The sequence below is a fragment of the Gobius niger genome, assembly GCF_951799975.1.
Source record: "Gobius niger genome assembly, chromosome: 22".
Taxonomy (NCBI): Eukaryota; Metazoa; Chordata; class Actinopteri; order Gobiiformes; family Gobiidae; genus Gobius; species Gobius niger.
Genome location: NC_136873.1, coordinates 2,629,000 through 2,650,021, shown reverse-complemented (window position 1 = coordinate 2,650,021; position 21,022 = coordinate 2,629,000). Strand labels below are relative to the sequence as shown.

The window sequence follows — 21,022 nt, the reverse complement described above, 5'->3', positions numbered from 1 at the left end:
GCTTTATTGACGTTATTTGTGCATAATATGCTGCCTGTTTTCAATGAATGTTGTGAAGGTGAAGGTTGTTAGCTTGTCGCGGCTAATAGCGCCTTAGCTCCGGGAGAAACCACTCGGCTACGACTCACTGTAGATGAAATGTGAGCAATAAACTACGAAATCAACAAGCCAGGCTCCGTGTGTGATCGTCATAAAGGCTGCTTCAAGCAGTTGCCTGTTTTAGTGACGTTTTCAATGCATAATATGCTGCTTGTATTCAGTGAATTTTCCCGTTAGCTTGTCGCGGCTAGCTTGTTAGCTCCGGGAGAAAACCACTCGGCTATGACACATTGTAGATGAAATGTGAGCAATAAACTTCCAAATCAACAGGCCAGGCTCCGTGTGTGATCATTGTTAAACGGTTCTTTATGTGTGTGGTGGTTTTATTGACTTTATTTGTGCATATTTCTCGTTTTCACGTGATGACTCGAGGTTTAGCTTAGCGTTAGCTTTCTCCGGAGGCTCTGTGCATCATCAAGGCCCAGCGCAGAACCAGACACTGAAATAAGTGTTCTTGTCACCGGTTTTAATCCTGGGTGTTTCGGTAACAGAAACACTGATGTGTGTCTTTGTAAAAGTCTGCTGTAACTCCGGTTCACAACACATGAAGCTAATCCTCCATGATGACTCTGTTTACATCTTAGGGCTGGACACTGCGGGGAGGGGGTTCTGCTGAGGAGCAGTGGTTGGTTACTCGGCTGGTGACGAAAGGTCGGAGGCGTATCCTGGAGGTCGAGGGCGTTTCCTGAAGGAATCAGGCGTTTTATCCCTAAAATGGCCGCCATCAGAGTTTTTACAGATGACTCGAAAATACGTGAATGTGCCAAGGCAACACTTCAGGCATGTTTTTAATGAGGGAATGACTTAATAACATGATGTAAAGCTTGAAAAAGTCCATTTTGCATAATACCCCCCCTTTAATGAAATGAAATAAAATCATCCAAATGGCTTCATTTCAAACCTTTAATCTGATGCTTCAAAATGAGTTCACTCAAAGTACAAAGTAAAAGTACTAACCCAAACAGATACTCCAGGAAGGGTATTAAGTACTTGGTGAAATACTCGAGTAGCTGTTGGAGTAAAGTCTGATTTATGTTTCAGTTTCATGTTAATGAGACAAAACAAAACATAATGTGAATTTTTTTATGTGTACTGTTACTTCAAAATAAACTACTGTAGAAGTAAAAGTACTGTGTGATCATTGACGTACAGTTAATGGAAACAGTTTAATAAAGGTACTAAATGTAACTGAGTACTCCCCGCCTTAGCCAATGGGAGCAGAGGATTATCTGTGTCCTCCTCTAGGGGGCAGCACCACATTCAATGAACCGACTCTGAGCAGAGATTGTGAGAAGAAGAAACTCAGGATTTAAACCAACCTGAACAAACCACGAAGAGGCGAGAAGAATCTGAGTCATCACCGTAGAGACATTCTCTCACAACAGAGTTCTTCTTCTCCTTCACACAGTCAGTGTTGACCCTCCACACTTTACTGTCAGACCCTCCTCCTCTCTCATCTGTAGAAACAGCAGAGCCACAGTCCAGGTCTCGACACACGGCGGCCGCAGACTCCAGGTCCCAGGGGTCAAAGGTCATCACTGGTCTCCACTCTCCTCTGAGCTCCGCCTCCACCGTCCCCTCACAGCGACTGGCTCCTCCCTCCAGCCTCAGCGGCTCTGCACACAAACACAGGTGAGCCCCGCCCCTCTACAGGCCCCGCCCCTGGCCCCGCCCCTTTACCTTTGCAGGTGAGGTTGAGAGTGGGACAGGTCTCTGGGCCGGTCCTGGTCCGGTTACAGTCCATCAGCTTAGACTCAGGGCCCTCACAGTGGAACGTCTGCCCCAGAGGAGAGAGCGCCCCCTGGAGGAGAGGAGCCCCACAGCCCAGCTCCCTGCACAGCACCTCTGCCCCGCGACGGTCCAAGGCCCCCTCACAGACCCCGGCCCAGGACTGGCCCAAGGACGGGTCCTGGATCTGCAGAGATCCTGAACACAGGCTCCGCCCCCCGACCAGCCGCACCGAGTCTGAGGGAACACACATGAGGTCACACACATGAGGTCACAGTCTGAGGTCACACACATGAGGTCAGAGGTCACACACATGAGGTCACACACATGAGGTCACAGTCTGAGGTCACACACATGAGGTCACACACATGAGGTCACAGTCTGAGGTCACACACATGAGGTCACACACATGAGGTCACAGTCTGAGGTCACACACATGAGGTCACACACATGAGGTCACACACATGAGGTCACACACATGAGGTCACACACATGAGGTCACACACATGAGGTCACAGTCTGAGGTCACACACATGAGGTCACACACATGAGGTCACAGTCTGAGGTCACACACATGAGGTCACACACATGAGGTCACACACATGAGGTCACACACATGAGGTCACACACATGAGGTCAGAGGTCACACACATGAGGTCACACACATGAGGTCACACACATGAGGTCACACACATGAGGTCACACACATGAGGTCACACACATGAGGTCACAGTCTGAGGTCACACACATGAGGTCACACACATGAGGTCACACACATGAGGTCACACACATGAGGTCACACACATGAGGTCACAGTCTGAGGTCACACACATGAGGTCACACATGAGGTCACAGATGTGGGTCTGAGCGTCGCCGTCAGTGGAAAATAAACTATTACTTTACCTTTAACTAAAAACTATTGGAAAACTCTTTACTTTGACATTTTAACTGATTCAAAGAGTCTCCGTCCACACTGTTGCTATAGCGACGATATCGAGGTCATTTTTGACCTCAGTGACCTCACCGTGACCTCACCGTGACCTCACAGTGACCTCACCGTGACCTCACAGTGACCTCACAGTGACCTCATCGTGACCTCACAGCGACCTCATCGTGACCTCACAGTGACCTCATCGTGACCTCACCGTGACCTCACAGTGACCTCACAGTGACCTCATCGTGACCTCACCATGACTTCACAGTGACCTCACAGTGACCTCATCGTGACCTCACCGTGACCTCACAGTGACCTCACCGTGAAGTGCTTTAAGTCTTACTAATATTTCAGTTAAGTCTTTGCTCCTGTGTGTGAGTCCTTTCATTGAAACTGAGTTTTTCTTCCAGCGCTGGTCGCCATGGTTACTGCCCTTTAAGTGACGTCGCTGAAAACTATGAGTAGGATTATTTATGATTGTAGTGTTTCAGACTCACCTGAACAGCTCAGCTCCACACGCCTGTTAGAGCGACGAGTGTAAAAGCCATCAGTGTAAGAGTGAAAACAGCTGATCAGTGAAGAGTCGAGACAGCGGTAAGGATCGAGACAAACTGTTCCTCTTTTTGAAACTATTTTCAGCTCCAGACTCAGAGCAGAACCACAGTCCAGCTCCAAACACAGTCTGTTTCCAAACCACAGAGTGATGAACCATGGATACACATCAGTCCAGTCCTGCCCCGCCCTCTGCACCTGCAGCCCCGCCCTCTGCACCTGCAGCCGCCCCTGACACCGACTGTTCCCACCGACCAACCTCAGAAACGACTCTGAAACAACAGGCAGTGGCAGAGTGGTTAGTGTGTCTGTGGCAGAGTGGTTAGTGTGTCGGTGGCAGAGTGGTTAGTGTGTCAGTGGCAGAGTGGTTAGTGTGTCAGTGGCAGAGTGGTTAGTGTGTGTCAGTGGCAGAGTGGTTAGTGTGTGTCAGTGGCAGAGTGGTTAGTGTGTGTCAGTGGCAGAGTGGTTAGTGTGTCTGTGGCAGAGTGGTTAGTGTGTCAGTGGCAGAGTGGTTAGTGTGTCAGTGGCAGAGTGGTTAGTGTGTCAGTGGCAGAGTGGTTAGTGTGTGTCGGTGGCAGAGTGGTTAGTGTGTCAGTGGCAGAGTGGTTAGTGTGTCTGTGGCAGAGTGGTTAGTGTGTCAGTGGCACAGTGGTTAGTGTGTGTCGGTGGCAGAGTGGTTAGTGTGTCAGTGGCACAGTGGTTAGTGTGTGTCGGTGGCAGAGTGGTTAGTGTGTCAGTGGCAGAGTGGTTAGTGTGTCTGTGGCAGAGTGGTTAGTGTGTCAGTGGCAGAGTGGTTAGTGTGTCTGTGGCAGAGTGGTTAGTGTGTCGGTGGCAGAGTGGTTAGTGTGTCGGTGGCACAGTGGTTAGTGTGTCAGTGGCAGAGTGGTTAGTGTGTCGGTGGCACAGTGGTTAGTGTGTCAGTGGCAGAGTGGTTAGTGTGTCGGTGGCAGAGTGGTTAGTGTGTGTCAGTGGCACAGTGGTTAGTGTGTGTCAGTGGCAGAGTGGTTAGTGTGTCGGTGGCACAGTGGTTAGTGTGTCAGTGGCAGAGTGGTTAGTGTGTGTCGGTGGCAGAGTGGTTAGTGTGTGTCGGTGGCAGAGTGGTTAGTGTGTCAGTGGCAGAGTGGTTAGTGTGTCAGTGGCAGAGTGGTTAGTGTGTCAGTGGCACAGTGGTTAGTGTGTCTGTGGCAGAGTGGTTAGTGTGTTGGTGGCAGAGTGGTTAGTGTGTCAGTGGCACAGTGGTTAGTGTGTCGGTGGCAGAGTGGTTAGTGTGTCAGTGGCAGAGTGGTTAGTGTGTCTGTGGCAGAGTGGTTAGTGTGTCGGTGGCAGAGTGGTTAGTGTGTCAGTGGCACAGTGGTTAGTGTGTCGGTGGCAGAGTGGTTTGTGTGTCAGTGGCAGAGTGGTTAGTGTGTCAGTGGCAGAGTGGTTAGTGTGTCGGTGGCAGAGTGGTTAGTGTGTCAGTGGCACAGTGGTTAGTGTGTCGGTGGCAGAGTGGTTAGTGTGTCAGTGGCACAGTGGTTAGTGTGTCGGTGGCACAGTGGTTAGTGTGTCAGTGGCAGAGTGGTTAGTGTGTCAGTGGCACAGTGGTTAGTGTGTCGGTGGCACAGTGGTTAGTGTGTCAGTGGCACAGTGGTTAGTGTGTCGGTGGCAGAGTGGTTTGTGTGTCAGTGGCAGAGTGGTTAGTGTGTCAGTGGCAGAGTGGTTAGTGTGTCGGTGGCAGAGTGGTTAGTGTGTCGGTGGCACAGTGGTTAGTGTGTTGGTGGCACAGTGGTTAGTGTGTCGGTGGCAGAGTGGTTAGTGTGTCAGTGGCACAGTGGTTAGTGTGTCAGTGGCACAGTGGTTAGTGTGTCAGTGGCAGAGTGGTTAGTGTGTCAGTGGCACAATGGTTAGTGTGTCAGTGGCAGAGTGGTTAGTGTGTCAGTGGCACAGTGGTTAGTGTGTCGGTGGCACAGTGGTTAGTGTGTTGGTGGCACAGTGGTTAGTGTGTCGGTGGCACAGTGGTTAGTGTGTTGGTGGCACAGTGGTTAGTGTGTCGGTGGCACAGTGGTTAGTGTGTCGGTGGCACAGTGGTTAGTGTGTCGGTGGCACAGTGTTTAGCGTGTGCTGTATTTACCTGTTGATTTCTCGCTCTCAGGTGCGGCTCCTGAAACAGTTGAGTCGTGTAAAATGGCTGCTGTTGGTCACATGACGCAGAAATGTTTTAAAATGGCCGACTTTACTCGTTTGAAAGAAGCAGAAGTTCTGTCTGGCTGCGTTTGCCGTAGAAATAAAAAGGAGTTCGATGCTAACGTGTGCGGACAGTTAGAGAGTCCGACCCCCGCTATAAACATTCAACATCGTAAAGTGTGTTGCCACCCCAGACAAAAAGTGACAAAAATGCAACAAAATTGACAAAAATGCAACAAAAACGTGTCAAAAATGAAACAAAAGTGACAAAAATGTAACAAAAAAGTGACAAAAATTCAATCAAAAAGTAACACAAATGTAGCAAAAAAGTGACTAAAATACAACAAAAAAGTGACACAAATTTAACCAAAAAAGTGACTAAAATGCAACAAAAAAGTGACAAAAATGTATCAAAAGTGACAAAAATGTAACCAAAAAAGTGACAAAAATTGGACAAAAAGTGACAAAAAATAAACCAAAGAGTGACACCAATGTAGCAAAAAAGTGACTAAAATATAACAAAAAAAGTGCCAAAAAAAATCACAAAAAAGTGACAAAAAAATCTACCAAAAATTTGAAGAAAAAAATTCAAAGTGGCAAAAAAAGTGACAAAAATGCATCAAAAAAGTGACAAAATTTTTACAAAAAGTGACAAAAATGTGACAAAAATGTAAAAAAGTGATTACAAAAAACAATCAAAAACACAAATGTGGCAAAAATTGACAAAAATGCAACAAAAAAGTGACAAAAAAAAAGAAGAAAAACTGACAAAAAATCACAAAAAATCACAAAAAAATGAGAAATAATAAATCAAAAAGTGACAAAAATGCAACAAAAATGTGACAAAAATTTGACAAAAAGTGACAAAAAATCAATCAAAAATTTGACAAAAAATCAACCAAAAAGTGGCACAAATCTAACAAAAACTGAAATTTTTTTGACAAAAAGCGACAAAAAATCAACCAAAAATTTGTCAAAAAGTGACAAAAATGCAACAAAAAAGTGACAAAAACGCAACAAAAATATCACAAAAAAAGTGACAAAAATTCAACACAAAAGTGAAAGAAATTCAACCATGAAGTGACACAATGCAACAAAAAAGTAACAGAAATGTAAAAAAAAAGTGACAAAAATGCAACAAAAAAGTGACAAAAATTTTACGGAAAGTGACAAAAATGCAACAAAAAAGTGACAAAAATTTTACGGAAAGTGACAAAAATGTAACAAAAATTTGACAAAAAATCAACCAAAAAGTGACAAAAAACAACAAAAAAGTGACAAAAAATCAACCAAAGAGTGACACCAAGTAGCAAAAAAGTGACTAAAATATAACAAAAAAGTGACAAAAAGTGACAAAAAAATCACAAAAAAAAGTGACAAAAAATCAATCAAAAAGTGACAAAAATGCAACAAAAATGTGACAAAAATTTGACAAAAAGTGACAAAAAATCAATCAAAAAATTTGACAAAAAATCAACCAAAAAGTGGCACAAATCTAACAAAAACTGAAATTTTTTTGACAAAAAGTGACAAAAAATCAACCAAAAATTTGTCAAAAAGTGACAAAAATGCAACAAAAAAGTGACAAAAACGCAACAAAAATATCACAAAAAAAGTGACAAAAATTCAACACAAAAGTGAAAGAAATTCAACCATGAAGTGACACAATGCAACAAAAAAGTAACAGAAATGTAAAAAAAAGTGACAAAAATGCAACAAAAAAGTGACAAAAATTTTACGGAAAGTGACAAAAATGCAACAAAAAAGTGACAAAAATTTTACGGAAAGTGACAAAAATGTAACAAAAATTTGACAAAAAATCAACCAAAAAGTGACAAAAAACAACAAAAAAGTGACAAAAAATCAACCAAAGAGTGACACCAAGTAGCAAAAAAGTGACTAAAATATAACAAAAAAGTGACAAAAAGTGACAAAAAAATCAAAAAAAAAAGTGACAAAAAATCAATCAAAAAGTGACAAAAATGTAACAAAAAAGTGACAAAAATGTAACAAAAAAGTGACAAAAATGTAAAAAAAAAGTGACAAAAATGCAACAAAAGAGTGACAAAAATGTAAAAAAAAGTGACAAAAATTTAACAAAAGTGACAAAAATGTTACCAAAAAAGTGACAAAAAAGTGACAAAAACTGACAAAAAATCAACAAAAAATTTGAAAAAAAAATAAAAGTGGCAAAAAAAGTGACAAAAATGCAACAAAAAAGTGACAAAAATTTTACTAAAAGTGACAAAAATGTAACAAAAAGTGAAAAAAATGCAAAAAAGTGATTAAAACAATCAAAAATTAACACAAATGTAGCAAAAATTGACAAAAATGCAACAAAAAAGTGACAAAAAAACAACGAAAAAGTGACAAAAAGTGACAAAAAATCACAAAAAAGTGACAAAAAATCAATCAAAAAGTGACAAAAATGTAACAAAAAAGTGACAAAAATGTAACAAGTGACAAAAATGCAACAAAAAAGTGACAAAAATTTGACAAAAAGTGACAAAAATCTACCAAAAATTTGACAAAAAATCATCCAAAGAGTGATTAAAAAAACGACAAAAAAGTGACAAAAAAATCACAAAAAAGTGACAAAAAATCAACCAAAAATTGATTTAAAAAAAACAAAACAAAAAAGTGACAAAAAATCAATCAAAAAGTAACAAAAATGTAGCAAAAAAGTGACTAAAATACAACAAAAAAGTGACACAAATGTAACCAAAAAAGTGACAAAAATGCAACAAAAATGTAACAAAAGTGACAAAAATGTAACCAAAAACAACAAAAAAGTGACAAAAAATCAATCAAAAAGTAACACAAATGTAACCAAAAAAGTGACAAAAAATCAACCAAAAATTTGACAAAAAATCAACCAAAAAGTGGCACAAAAAATGACACCAATGTAGCAAAAAAGTGACAAAAAATCAACCAAAAAAGTGACAAAAATTCTACAAAAAAGTGACAAAAATGCAACAAAAAAGTGACTAAAATACAACAAAAAAGTGACAAAAATTCAATAAAAAAGTGACAAAAATTCAATAAAAAAGTGACAAAAATACAACAAAAAAGTGACAAAAATGTAACAAAAAAGTGACAAAAATGCAGCAAAAAAGTGACAAAAATGCAGCAAAAAATTGACAAAAATGAAACAAAAAGTGACAAAACTGTAACAAAAAAGTGACAAAACTGTAACAAAAAAGTGACAAAAAAATCAACCAAAAAGTGATAAAAAACAGCAAAAAAGTGACAAAAATTCAACAAAAAAGTTACAAAAATTCAATAAAAAAGTGACAAAAATACAACAAAAAAGTGACAATAATGTAACAAAAAAGTGACAAAAATGCAGCAAAAAAGTGACAAAAATTCAACAAAAAAGTGACAAAAATGCAACAAAAAAGTGACTAAAATACAACAAAAAAGTGACAAAAATTCAATAAAAAAGTGACAAAAATACTAACCTGGCTAACTCCAGGCTGCTGTGTGCGCTCGAATTATATCGAACTGCACAACAGCCTGGGGACCATGGCCACATCTCCGGTGGATTTGGGAACCAATCACAGAGCGAGGAGGGACGGCAAGACGATGACGCGCTATTCGAGATATGGAAGCTTGTAGTTTATTTACGGATAATAAAAAAAAAAGTTTATTTACGGATCCAACATGACAGCAGCAGACACGATGGTATTTTTTGATCAAGCTTTAGACCTTGTTCTAAATAGTTTATATTCAAAAGTTTACAGCGGGTACGTCATACGTCATCTCATACGATGATATGATTGGCTGGGGCTACGTGCAGACGCAAGAGACTTTTTTTTTTTTTTTTTCGTATCGCCCAATAAACGAGTATGGACGATCGTAAACCACACCTCTCCTACGAGAAAATGAATTGGTGGTCCCCAGACTAAATATCACTTGTGATTTTAGTCTGGTGTTAGCCAGGCTACAAAAATACAACAAAAAAGTGACAAAAATGCAGCAAAAAAGTGACAAAAATGCAGCAAAAAAGTGACAAAAATGCAGCAAAAAAGTGACAAAAATGCAGCAAAAAATTGACAAAAATGAAACAAAAAGTGACAAAACTGTAACAAAAAAGTGACAAAACTGTAACAAAAAAGTGACAAAAAAATCACAAAAAAGTGACAAAAAAATCACAAAAAAGTGACAAAAAAATCAATCAAAAAGTGATAAAAAACAAAAGAAAGAAGAAGGAAGTGTGCAATGGCTGACAGCAGATGGCTGTGAGCAACACGCTGGACCAACCTCCCCAAAAGCCATTTAAACATCCGTAATTGAAACAACATTACAAGCTGGAATCAACACGCGAAGAACCGCTAAGTGATTTGGAGTCTTTCATAGACACATATTACGACAAATGGCGACCAAACGTAAGAGTAAACGCGGAAGACCGCAACTCAGCTCGAGTGAGTACGAGGACCAAACAAAAGACATCAGGGAAATTAGAGACTCGATCACACAAATTCAATCCGAGCTGCATAATCTTCAACTGCTGAAACAGCTATCAGAGGATTTTACTGAGGTTAAGCAATCCTTGGAATACCATACTTCATTGGTGGAAATACTCCAGCAAGAGAACGCCTCACTTAGAGCAGAGGTTAATAGCCTCAAGCTACATTCATCTGAGCTTCGCACTTCCAACGCGAAAACTATGGAAGAGATACTGGACTTACAATGCAGGAGTATGCGAGACAATATTATAATTCACGGCGTTCCCGAGGAGAGTAAAGAAACTTACCACACGACGGAGCAGCTGGTCAAATCATTCATGAAGAATCACCTTAAAATGGGAGAGCAAGAGGTGAAATCCATTCGCTTCAATCGAGCCCACCAAATTGGCAACAGCCAGAAGAAGGGCCAACAACGATCTCGACCCATTGTAGCACAACTCGCGGACTCGAAGTGTAAATCCAGTATTATGGAGAAAAGCAGGGAGCTCAAGGGAACGAAGTTCTTCATCGGTGATCAATTCCCCCCGGAGATGGTGAAGAGGCGCAAACTCCTGTACCCGATCATGAAGGATGCACGGCAAGGAGGCAAAAAAGCGCGATTATCTCTGGACAAACTGTACATTGATGGTGCTCTATATAGAGATGATGCAGTGACTTATTGGTTGAGCGGAGGAGTCAGCGCAAGTTCCAATCAGCACACTATAAACGCATGACTTTTGATAAACAAAGGCGCATGCTAATGACGTCGTATACTCGTCGATGATTGGTGCAGGTAATGAGCTTATTTTATTTTAACTGAAATCACCCTAATCACCCCTAATATTTGGATCCATAATCTATCTTTTGTTTTGTTTTTTTACTATTATTGTTGTTATTATTATTATTATTACGTTTGTTTTCCTTCTATTGTGTTTATTATTGTAGATGGTATATGGCTGGTTTTGGTCCACCCTCTCTTGAACGTATATAGGCTACATTCTACTTTCTTTATTATTCTTAATCTTCTGTTTATTTTAGTTGTGTTATTTCCTCTTTTTTTGTTTTCTTCTTTTTCTTTTTTGTTTTCCTTCTGTTTCTTCTTTTACAGTTTTAACTTTTCTAGGATGTTTGTTTTGCTATTATTTTTTGTTTTGGGAAATGGTAATGGGAAGGGGGAAAGGAAGTGGGAGGGAGGGAGGGTAGACATTTGTGAAGCATGCAAGGAGAAGACATATATGCTATATGTTATTATTGTTTGTCCTTTATACATGATGTACATAGCAATCAGAAATGCCATAAAATATTGTAATGAATAGAAAGGGTCTAAGAATTATATCATGGAATGTAAATGGTGCTAATGAAATGGCGAAACAAAGGAGAATTTTGAAGTATTTAAAAAATCTTTCTACTGATATCGCTTTCATACAGGAGACACATTTAAAGACTGAACACTTAAAATATCTTAAAAAGGGGTGGGTAGGAGAAATAATTGGTGTTGGGTTGTCCTCAAAAAGAGCCGGTGTTGCAATTTTATTCAATAAAAACATTAAATTCAACATAAACAGCGTCTTTTTGGATCCAGATGGCAGATATATGTTTATTGACTGCTTGCTGGATAATAACAATATCACATTGGTCAATATATATGCACCCAATGATGATAAGCCATTCTTTTTCGGTGAAATCGAGCTCAAACTGGCTAATTATTTTGACTCTGTCATTATCCTGGGTGGAGATCTAAATTTGACAATAAATCCAAATATTGATAAAACAGGCAAAATTATTAGACCCAAGAAATCTGTTTTTTCTCTCCTAAAAGCAATGCAGACTCTTAACCTGGTAGATATCTGGAGAACGTTGCATCCAGAGGAGAGAGATTTCACTTTCTATTCTAACAGGCATCATTCCTTTTCGCGAATTGATATGTTTTTAGTTCCTAAAGCAATTGTAGAAAATACGCATGCAAAAATTCATCCAATAATTATCTCTGATCATGGTCCAATTCAAATTGATGTAAGTCTAATGCCAGATACTAATCAACCTAGGCAATGGAAAATAAATGCATCTTTATTGGAAAGTGACGAATGTAAATTACAATTGAAAGAATTTATTTCAGACTTCATAGGAAATAACAAGGATTCGGTATCCGACATGTCTACAATATGGGAAGCACTTAAATGTTGTGTAAGGGGAGAACTTATCAGGATGGCAAGCTTAAAGAACAAAAAACAACGTGCTGAAGAAAATAGATTAATGACTGAAATAAAACAATTACAGAATTCCTTGTCCCAAAAGTATTGTCAGGATACATGGATCAAGCTTTGTAAGAAAAGATTGGAGTATGATAATATAATAAGACAAAAGGTGGAATATAAATTAAATAGATCCAAACTGAAATTTCATGAGCATGGTGAACAAGCTGGAAGGCTCCTTGCATTGAGGTTAAAGGAGCAGATGACCAGAAATGATATATCCAATATTAAATTGCCAAATGGTAATATTTCTGCAGACTCAAGAGAAATAAATAAAGTATTGAGATTTTTATGAAAACGTATATAAACCAGAGAACGATCACGATATAAAGGAAATCCAGACATATTTGGATGGAATTCAACTTCCAACATTAGCAGAGGCTGATAAAAAAGCTCTAGAGAAACCTATTCAGGTGGAGGAAATCCAAAAAGCAATAACAATGTTTGCAAAAAACAAGTCTCCTGGCCCGGATGGGTATAACGCTGAATTTTATCAAATATTTAGTGATGATCTCTCACCTCTATTATTAGAAATGTATCAATCATCTTTCAATAATCAATGCTTCGCTCCAACATTCAATTTTTCTCACATCACTTTAATACAAAAAAAGGACAAAGATCCATTGGACTGCAGAAACTATCGCCCTATATCCATTGCTAATATAGACAATAAAATATTGGCAAAAATTGTAGCAACTCGCTTACAAACGGTCATTGGAAAAATAATACACACTGACCAAGCTGGCTTTATGAAAGGTCGGCACTCATCTGATAATAAGGAAATTATTTAATGTTATACACCGTGCCAGAAGCCTTCCTTACTCAGCGGCCGTCTGTACCATTGATGCAGAGAAGGCTTTTGACCGTATACATTGGTCATTTTTGTTCTGTACATTGCACAAATTTGGATTTGGCATCAATTTTATACAGTGGATTAAAATGCTCTACACAAAGCCTATAGCTTCAGTCAAGACAAATAACCTGATCTCAGAAACATTTACTTTAAGAAGAGGAACAAAACAGGGTTGTCCTGCCTCTGGGCTATTATTCAATCTGGTCATTGAACCATTAGCAGCAAAAATAAGAAGTGAAAGTAACATTCATGGCATAACAGTTGGACGTCAGTACAACAAATTATCACTGTATTGTGATGATATAATTGTATACCTGTCTCATGTGGACTCTTCTTTAGAATGTATTAATGAGGCCATCAATCAATATGGGGGCTTATCAGGATACAAAGTTAATTGGGAAAAATGCGAAATATTACCATTAAATAAACATTGTAGGAAATCGCTGATTCAAAACTCCAGTATTAAATGGAAAGAAACAGCAATAACATATTTAGGTTTACATATCACATCAAATCTGTACCTAAGCAGAGATATAAATCTTAAACACCTAAGGAATAAGATAGAATCTAAACTGGAGAGCTGGTCACATCTCCAGATATCGCTCTGGGGTCGAGTGAATATAATTAAAATGAGTATACTTCCAGCAGTTAACTACATATTGAAAATGTTGCCCGTTACAATTAATAAAACATGGTTTAAGAAATTGCATACAATAATCTCAAATTTTATATGGCGTGGGAAAGCTGTTAGATGTTCTTATCTAAGATTGTCTAACTTGCAATCCAAAGGAGGATTACAGCTGCCAAACTTCCAACATTACTTTCTCTCCTTTGGATGCGAACAAGCAAGCCAGTTGTTCCATCTGCAGATAAAGACTGGGTCAAAATAGAAAAAAACCTACTAATGGAATTTGATATTGAAGTGGAAAGCCTATATTACATAAAAAAATTACCACATGAATTAAAACAAAGCCCTATTGAAGCCACCTGTAATATTTTAAAGTCATGTCAAAAAATACTTGGAATCAAATCAGCTACATCTGTGAATCAGCCTCTTTGGTATAATTCTAATTTCACAATCAATAAAAAGATTATAAAATGGGCTACTTGGAAAGATATAGGCATTACTCAGCTTCAAGATATTATTCATGAGAGTTCCTTTAAAACATTTACTACTCTAGTTGATCAATATAATGTCTCCAAAAATAACTTCTTAAATTACATATCTTTAAAATTTGCAGTAACCAATTGTGTATCTTTTGAAAACATGACTTATGGCACCCATCAATTGGAAGATGCACTTTTCAATCAAGATGAAACCAAGAAAACAGTTAAAAAAAAAAATAGAATCTTAAATGAACATCATACTAAAAATGCAAACGATATGTGTATTAGGAAATGGACCAATGATCTAAACATTCAGGAGGACGATTTATCATGGAATGACATCTGGAAGAATGCCAGGCGACCTTTTAGATGCAGCAAAAATAAGCTGAGTCAATTTAAAATCTTGAACAGGCTGTACTATACACCTTCCCAATTGTTTAAAATGGGTGCTGTCGATACTAATTTATGTATAAAATGTCAGGCAGCTGAGGGAACCTTGGTTCATCTTTTGTGGGGATGCCCAAGGATAAAGGAGTTGTGGACAAAAACAACAAATGAAGCCATGTCATATCTACATATTGATATTCCAATGACTCCACAAACTTGCATCCTTGGAGACCTACATCAATTTAGTAATGCTTCATCAACGAAAAAGAATGCATTTCTATCATTATGCATTATAACCAAAAGAATAATTTTGAAAAAATGGATAGACAATGACTGTCCGACTCATTACGACTGGTACGCACATGCTATGGAGACAATATCAGTGGAAAAAACGGCTTTTAGATTATACAATCAGGAATCCGATTATCTTGAAACATGGGATCCATTACATGAATTTATCTTGAGTGTTAATTGAATGTACGTAGAATTCCTTTTTTCTTTTATGTGAATGGAATTGTACTTACTAATATTAATATTGACATTATCATCTGTAAATATTGTTGTGTGTGGTAGAAACGGAAAAAAAAAATAAAAAAAAAAAAAATTGGGAGACAATGTGGCACTGTTAGTGGAAAGTTTTACTGCTGTACATTATACATGTATTTATGACTGTGTGTATATGTATGTGTGTATGTATGTATGTATGTATATATATATATATATATATATATATAAGATAAGATAAGATAAACCTTTATTCATCTCACAAAGGAGAAATTCACTTGTTACAGTCGGCGTTACTTCACAGTCTTATTGCACAGTCTGACAGCAGTGGGGATGAAGGCTTTGCGGTAGCGCTCCGTCCTGCACTGAGGATGTCTCAGTCTGCCACTGAGAGAGCTGCTCAGCTCTTCTACAGTCCCGTGCAGTGGGTATATATATGTGTTTATGTATGATTGTACGTGTATGTATATATGTGTGTGTGTATGTCTATATACATGTGCACATATCGTTATTATTCTTGTGTTTTATGTCTGTTGTTTACTTGAGACCCTTAGTATATATGTCTTCTCTATAGCTTTGTAAAAATGCTTTATACACAAGGTGTAAACGGATTGGGTGCGGGATATTTAGTATTTTTCTCTTTTTCTTTCTCTTTTTCTTTTCTCTGTTGTTTTTTCCTTATATGTTTACATCCTTTGTAAATGTATTGAATAAAGAATTAAAAAAATAAAAAATAAAAAAAAAGTGACAAAAAATCAATCAAAAAGTAACACAAATGTAGCAAAAAAGTGACTAAAATACAACAAAAACAAAAACAAAAACAAAAACAAACAAAAACGCAACAAGAAATTAACAAAAATGTAACAAACGTCCAGACATAAAACAAACACAAAAAGAACCTTGACTCCTTTTAACAAACACCATCAACATCAAATCTGTGTTTACTGTAAACACCTCTCATGAATAAATATAGATCATGTTATATAGCAGTTAAACATGTATGTGTAATATAAAGACTATATGGGTTTGTGATGATCTTATAATGAATAATAATGCTCATGTATTGGGGAAAGGACATGAACAATGACACACGGGACGAGTGTGCACGAGCAGACGCGAGCTCTCTCTGGAAGTGATGTCTTTTTTGGATTAATTTGGCAATAATTGCGATTGATCTTTGAAATTGGACATTTGATTTAATAAACAACTGCTTGCTGCGTTGATCTGCTTGGGAATATCATTCCCAACTCAGCGCAGTAAGTAAGACAGAGCCGAGGCAGGTCAAATACCGGTGCGCTAACTAGCCACGAACAGCTGATTTAGCAGTCAGCTAAAGAGACATTGTTATAAGTAAACTGCACAATATGCCTCCTACGAGAAAGAGCCCGGCGTCAATTGAGGAAGTTGACGAAATGAAGAAGACGCTTGACTTTCTCATTGAACAAACTGACACTGTAAAGACGCAGCAGAAAGAAATCCTGGCGCTGGTTGCGGAAGTGAGAACTTTACGCACGGCGAATGATGAGAAGGACAAGAAAACATCTGAATTAGAATGCCGGATTGCCGATTTAGAACAGTATAGCCGAATAAACGACGTGATCATCACCGGGATTAAAATCAATCCCAGGAGCGGTGGCGGCGACCAGCGATGGGGACCCGGGCGGTGAGATGGATGCGCGTTCCACGGAGCAGCAGGTGGCTGTTTTCCTTCAGTCGAAAGGGATCAACTTTGACTGTAGTAACATCGAGGCCTGCCACACACTCCCGAAAAGGAACAACAGCGACAAGCAAGCAGTCATAATACGCTTTACAAATAGAAAATACAAGATGGCACTACTGAAGGAAGGAAGGAAGCTCAAAGGCACGGATGTTTATATTAATGAGCATCTGACGAAGAGCAACGCTGATATTGCAAAAAGAGCGCGTTACTTGAGGAAAATGAAGACAATCCTAAACACATGGTCCATGAACTGCAAGATCTACATCAAGCTTAATGGCCCACCTGAAGAAGCTAAAGAGGTCGTCGTGAGGAAAACTGAGGAACTGGATCAGTACTGCTATAGCTATGACCAAGTGTGAAGGTAAAGACTCACCTGGACTCATGAATATACACCATGTCACATTTAGAAGGACTTGACAATCTCACACCAGAAAAGAAAAACAATTTACCACTTTGGGTTAAGCAGCATGACAATATGGAATTACAAGCATTTGAGTACACAGATTACAATGAGCATGATGTGGAGAATAACATTGATCCGGACAATCATTTTTTCAATCACACCAATAATAACTGCTGTTATTATTCTGAGGAGCAATATGACAGTATAAATAAGGATGGGAAATGTTCACTGATCCATATCAATGCTAGAAGCCTATACGCAAACTTCTCACAAATTAAATGTTACCTGAGTCAGTTTACACAAGCCTTTAGTGTTATTGCGATCACCGAAACATGGATTAATCCCAACAAGAATGTGAATTTTGACCTCGAAGGTTATGCGTTTGTTCATTTAGATAGGACAAATAAAGGTGGAGGAGGTGTGGGTATATATGTGAGCAACAATCTCAAATTTCAAGTTATAGATAAAATGTCACTTGCTGTAAACAACTTGGTCGAATGCATAACAGTTGAAATATACGATGAAAAACAGAAACATGCACTTGTCAGTTGTGTATATAGATCCCCGGGGTCTGGTATAGAACAATTTAAAGAATGGTTTGAGGAAACGTACATTTCAAGTAGTAACAAAACAGTCTTTATATGTGGAGATTTCAACATTGATTTGCTGAATACAAACAATAACAAAATGATAAATGACTGTATCAATACAATTTACAGCATGCATTTGTATCCAGAGATCACGAGACCAACACGAATAACATCTCATTGTGCAACTCTTCTGGACAATATTTTTACAAATAATATGTCGAAGCATTCAGCATGTGTAATTTTACTGAGTGATATCAGCGACCACCTTCCAGTGTTTTCTGTATTTGACCAAAATTACAGAGTGACTCAAAGATCTGCACCTAAGAGAGAGTACAGTCGAGTCAGAACAGAAGCATCATTAGACGCATTTAAAAATGACTTAAAAGAGGAAAGCTGGGAGAGTGTTTTCACTGACAATGATACAAACAGTGCCTACAATACATTTCTAGATATTTTTTAAAAATTGTATGATAAGAATTGTCCAGTCCGATTGCAATGGAAAAAATCTAGGTATAATGAATGTCCATGGATGACGAAAGGGTTACAGAATGCGTGCAAAAAGAAGAATGTACTGTACAAAGAGTTCATGAGACTAAAAACAAAGGAATCAGAAATTAAGTATAAAACATACAAAAATAAGTTAACAAGCATTTTAAGGACTAGTAGAAAAGAATACTATGGTAAACTGCTGCATAGGAACAAAGACAACATTAAGGAAGTTTGGAAAATCTTAAACACTGTGATAAACAAAGGTAGAACACAAAGGAGCTTTCCAAATTGTTTTCATGTTGACAACAAAGACAACAACAATATGAATGTTGTTGTTGAGAAACTAAATGAATATTTTGTGAACGTGGGTTCTGACTTGGCAGGCAAAATACCTGATTCAGTTCCACCAGATGGGTGGAAGGAACATCTGACTGAACGAAATTTGAGTTCTATGTTTGTATCAATTGTAGAAGAAAATGAAATTATAGCAAGAGTAAACAAATGTGTGAATAAGAGATCCAAAGACTGCGACGATATTGATATGACAGTTATGAAAAAGGTAGTTGAGTGTATATCAAAGCCACTAACATATATTTGTAATCTATCATTCAAGACAGGTACATTCCCTAATAAAATGAAAACTGCTAAAGTGATGCCACTGTACAAAGCAGGAGACAGACATACGTTTAATAATTACAGACCTGTTCCAATGTTACCGCAATTTTCCAAAATTCTTGAAAAACTCTTCAATAATCGACTGGAAAAATGTATAAATAAATATAGTTTACTATCGGAGTGTCAGTATGGTTTTAGGGCTAAGCGCTCCACAGCCATGGCACTTACAGATACAGTTGAACAAATATCATCTGCTCTTGATCAAAAACTTCATGCAATCGGAATATTTGTGGATTTAAGCAAAGCATTTGATACGATAGATCACACAATTCTACTCAGAAAATGAGAACGCTACGGTATCAGGGGTATAGCCTTACAATGGGTAAGAATGGGTGAATATAGATCTAGTTGTTTAAATGTCAATTGTGGAGTTCCACAGGGTTCTGTATTAGCACCAAAAGTCTTTATCTTATATATTAGACCGGGAGCCAGACCCCCCTCCTCAGGCACATTTTTGCTACCTTTTCCAAACTAGTATCTTTCAATAGAGTATATCTTGGGTCATTACCAGTGGGGACCCCCCATTGCAACTCGGCCCCGTTCGGCTGTGGGACCCTAAAAACCACTTTAACGGGACAGGCTTCAGATGGAACTTTGTGATTCTCTCCAAAGTAGTGCTGTGGTCACATACAGAGTCACAGATGAATGAAATTTAGAACAAAGAAAGCTGACATGATGAGGAACAAAGGAATATGACAGTTTTGGGCTTTAGCTTTTTCTTTTTCCATATATTAAACAATATATCTACAAAAATGCTAAATAAATGTCATATAGATAAGAAAAGCGCTTCACAAATGAGTGCATTATTGTCTTTTGTGTTTATCTTTACCTTTTCAAATGTAAATAGAAAACTGCCCCAACTCATTAGCTTCACATTAAGCCCAAGATGAGCTCAGTACCTCAAACGGATCAGCAGCTGTAACAGAAAATGTGTTCCATGTTCTCTCTCAGAGCTGTGGATCCTCATGCATTTGTCCATATAGGCCTGTGAGACCACTCCATGGTGAAGTTACAGCTTTTAGGACAACAGTTCAACTTCACCTTTTTGGATTTGCTTCAAACTTGGCACAGTTGATATTGATATACTAAATATTCTGTGAATACAATTTGAGCTGCATATCTTTTTTAATGTATGAGTTTTAGGGGATTTCAAAAGAGGGTAGGGTTAAAATCAGGCCTTGATGCAACTAACAAGTTTCACTAACTTTAGAGACTACGGACGTTTGTGACAGACTTTTGGGAATTTTAGTACTTATTTCTACTTTTCAAAATATCTTTGACAATCAATACCGAATATGTTGCCAGTGTCATCTCTAAATAAGATACACGATGGTTTAACGCAGAGGTCACCAACGTGGCCCTGCCCCTTTGGGGCGTGCCCAGCAGCCCTTTAGACTTATTTTTCTTGAATCAAATACAAATACAGTTGTTTCTGTTCTTGTGACTCAATACGAGGTTAAAACAAAACTATTTTGCTATAATATAGAGTCAATATCCTATAAGTAAACAGTGTACGTTTAAGTCTTTAGGATTTGTTTTTAACTGGAAGCTCTCAAACAACTTAATTCCTCGATAGTGGCTCAGAAGGTAATCCAATCAAAGCCCATCTATACATCATGTTTAAGTGAATGTGAGTTGGTGGTCTAGATGTAAGCAGCCACGCTTCTGTCAGTCTGCCCCAGGAGAAACTGGCTGTATTGCAGCTGGTATGACGTGAATGAAAATCCCCATTCCTTTTGAGGAGCCCTTTGGGGGACTTGTGTCATGAAACACACTATATAAAGTAAGATTCCCTTCCCCTTTACCCAGTCTAAAGCTGACCTGAGTCTAGGGTTGCCAGGTCTCAGAAGTCAAACCTGCCCAAGAACCTGGCAACCCTGCCTGAGTCAGTCTAACTGGAGCTTGAGTTAACACAGTCTGAGTCTGTGTTTACCGATTCAGAGCCTAAACCAGTTCCTTTTAAAATTTGACTGGGTTCAGATGTGATCCAAATCCAGTCTAAACCCACATAAACCTGGTCTAAACTGAAGCTTAACCACAATAGACTCAGAATTCAAAAAGAACACTCAGTTATCCAGAATAGAAGAAGAAAATACTATTATTATTGTTATTCAGAAT

At 38.5% G+C, this 21,022-nt stretch overlaps 2 protein-coding genes across 2 annotated transcripts in view; one reads left to right on the top strand and one right to left on the bottom strand.

The window, feature by feature from the left end:
• The window catches only part of LOC306981545 (uncharacterized protein), a gene marked incomplete at its 5' end in the record, with an annotated part of 361,177 nt that overhangs the window by 123,100 nt on the left and 217,055 nt on the right, over positions 1-21,022 (top strand). The window lies entirely within an intron of this gene.
• LOC306981475 (uncharacterized protein) overlaps positions 1-21,022 on the bottom strand; it is a gene marked incomplete at its 5' end in the record, with an annotated part of 87,212 nt that overhangs the window by 16,110 nt on the left and 50,080 nt on the right. Inside the window, 2 exons of the mRNA XM_079581083.1 lie at positions 1,419-1,715; positions 1,996-2,064. Coding sequence (XP_079437209.1) covers positions 1,419-1,715; positions 1,996-2,064 — 366 coding nt within the window. The remainder of the gene's footprint in view (positions 1-1,418; positions 1,716-1,995; positions 2,065-21,022) is intronic.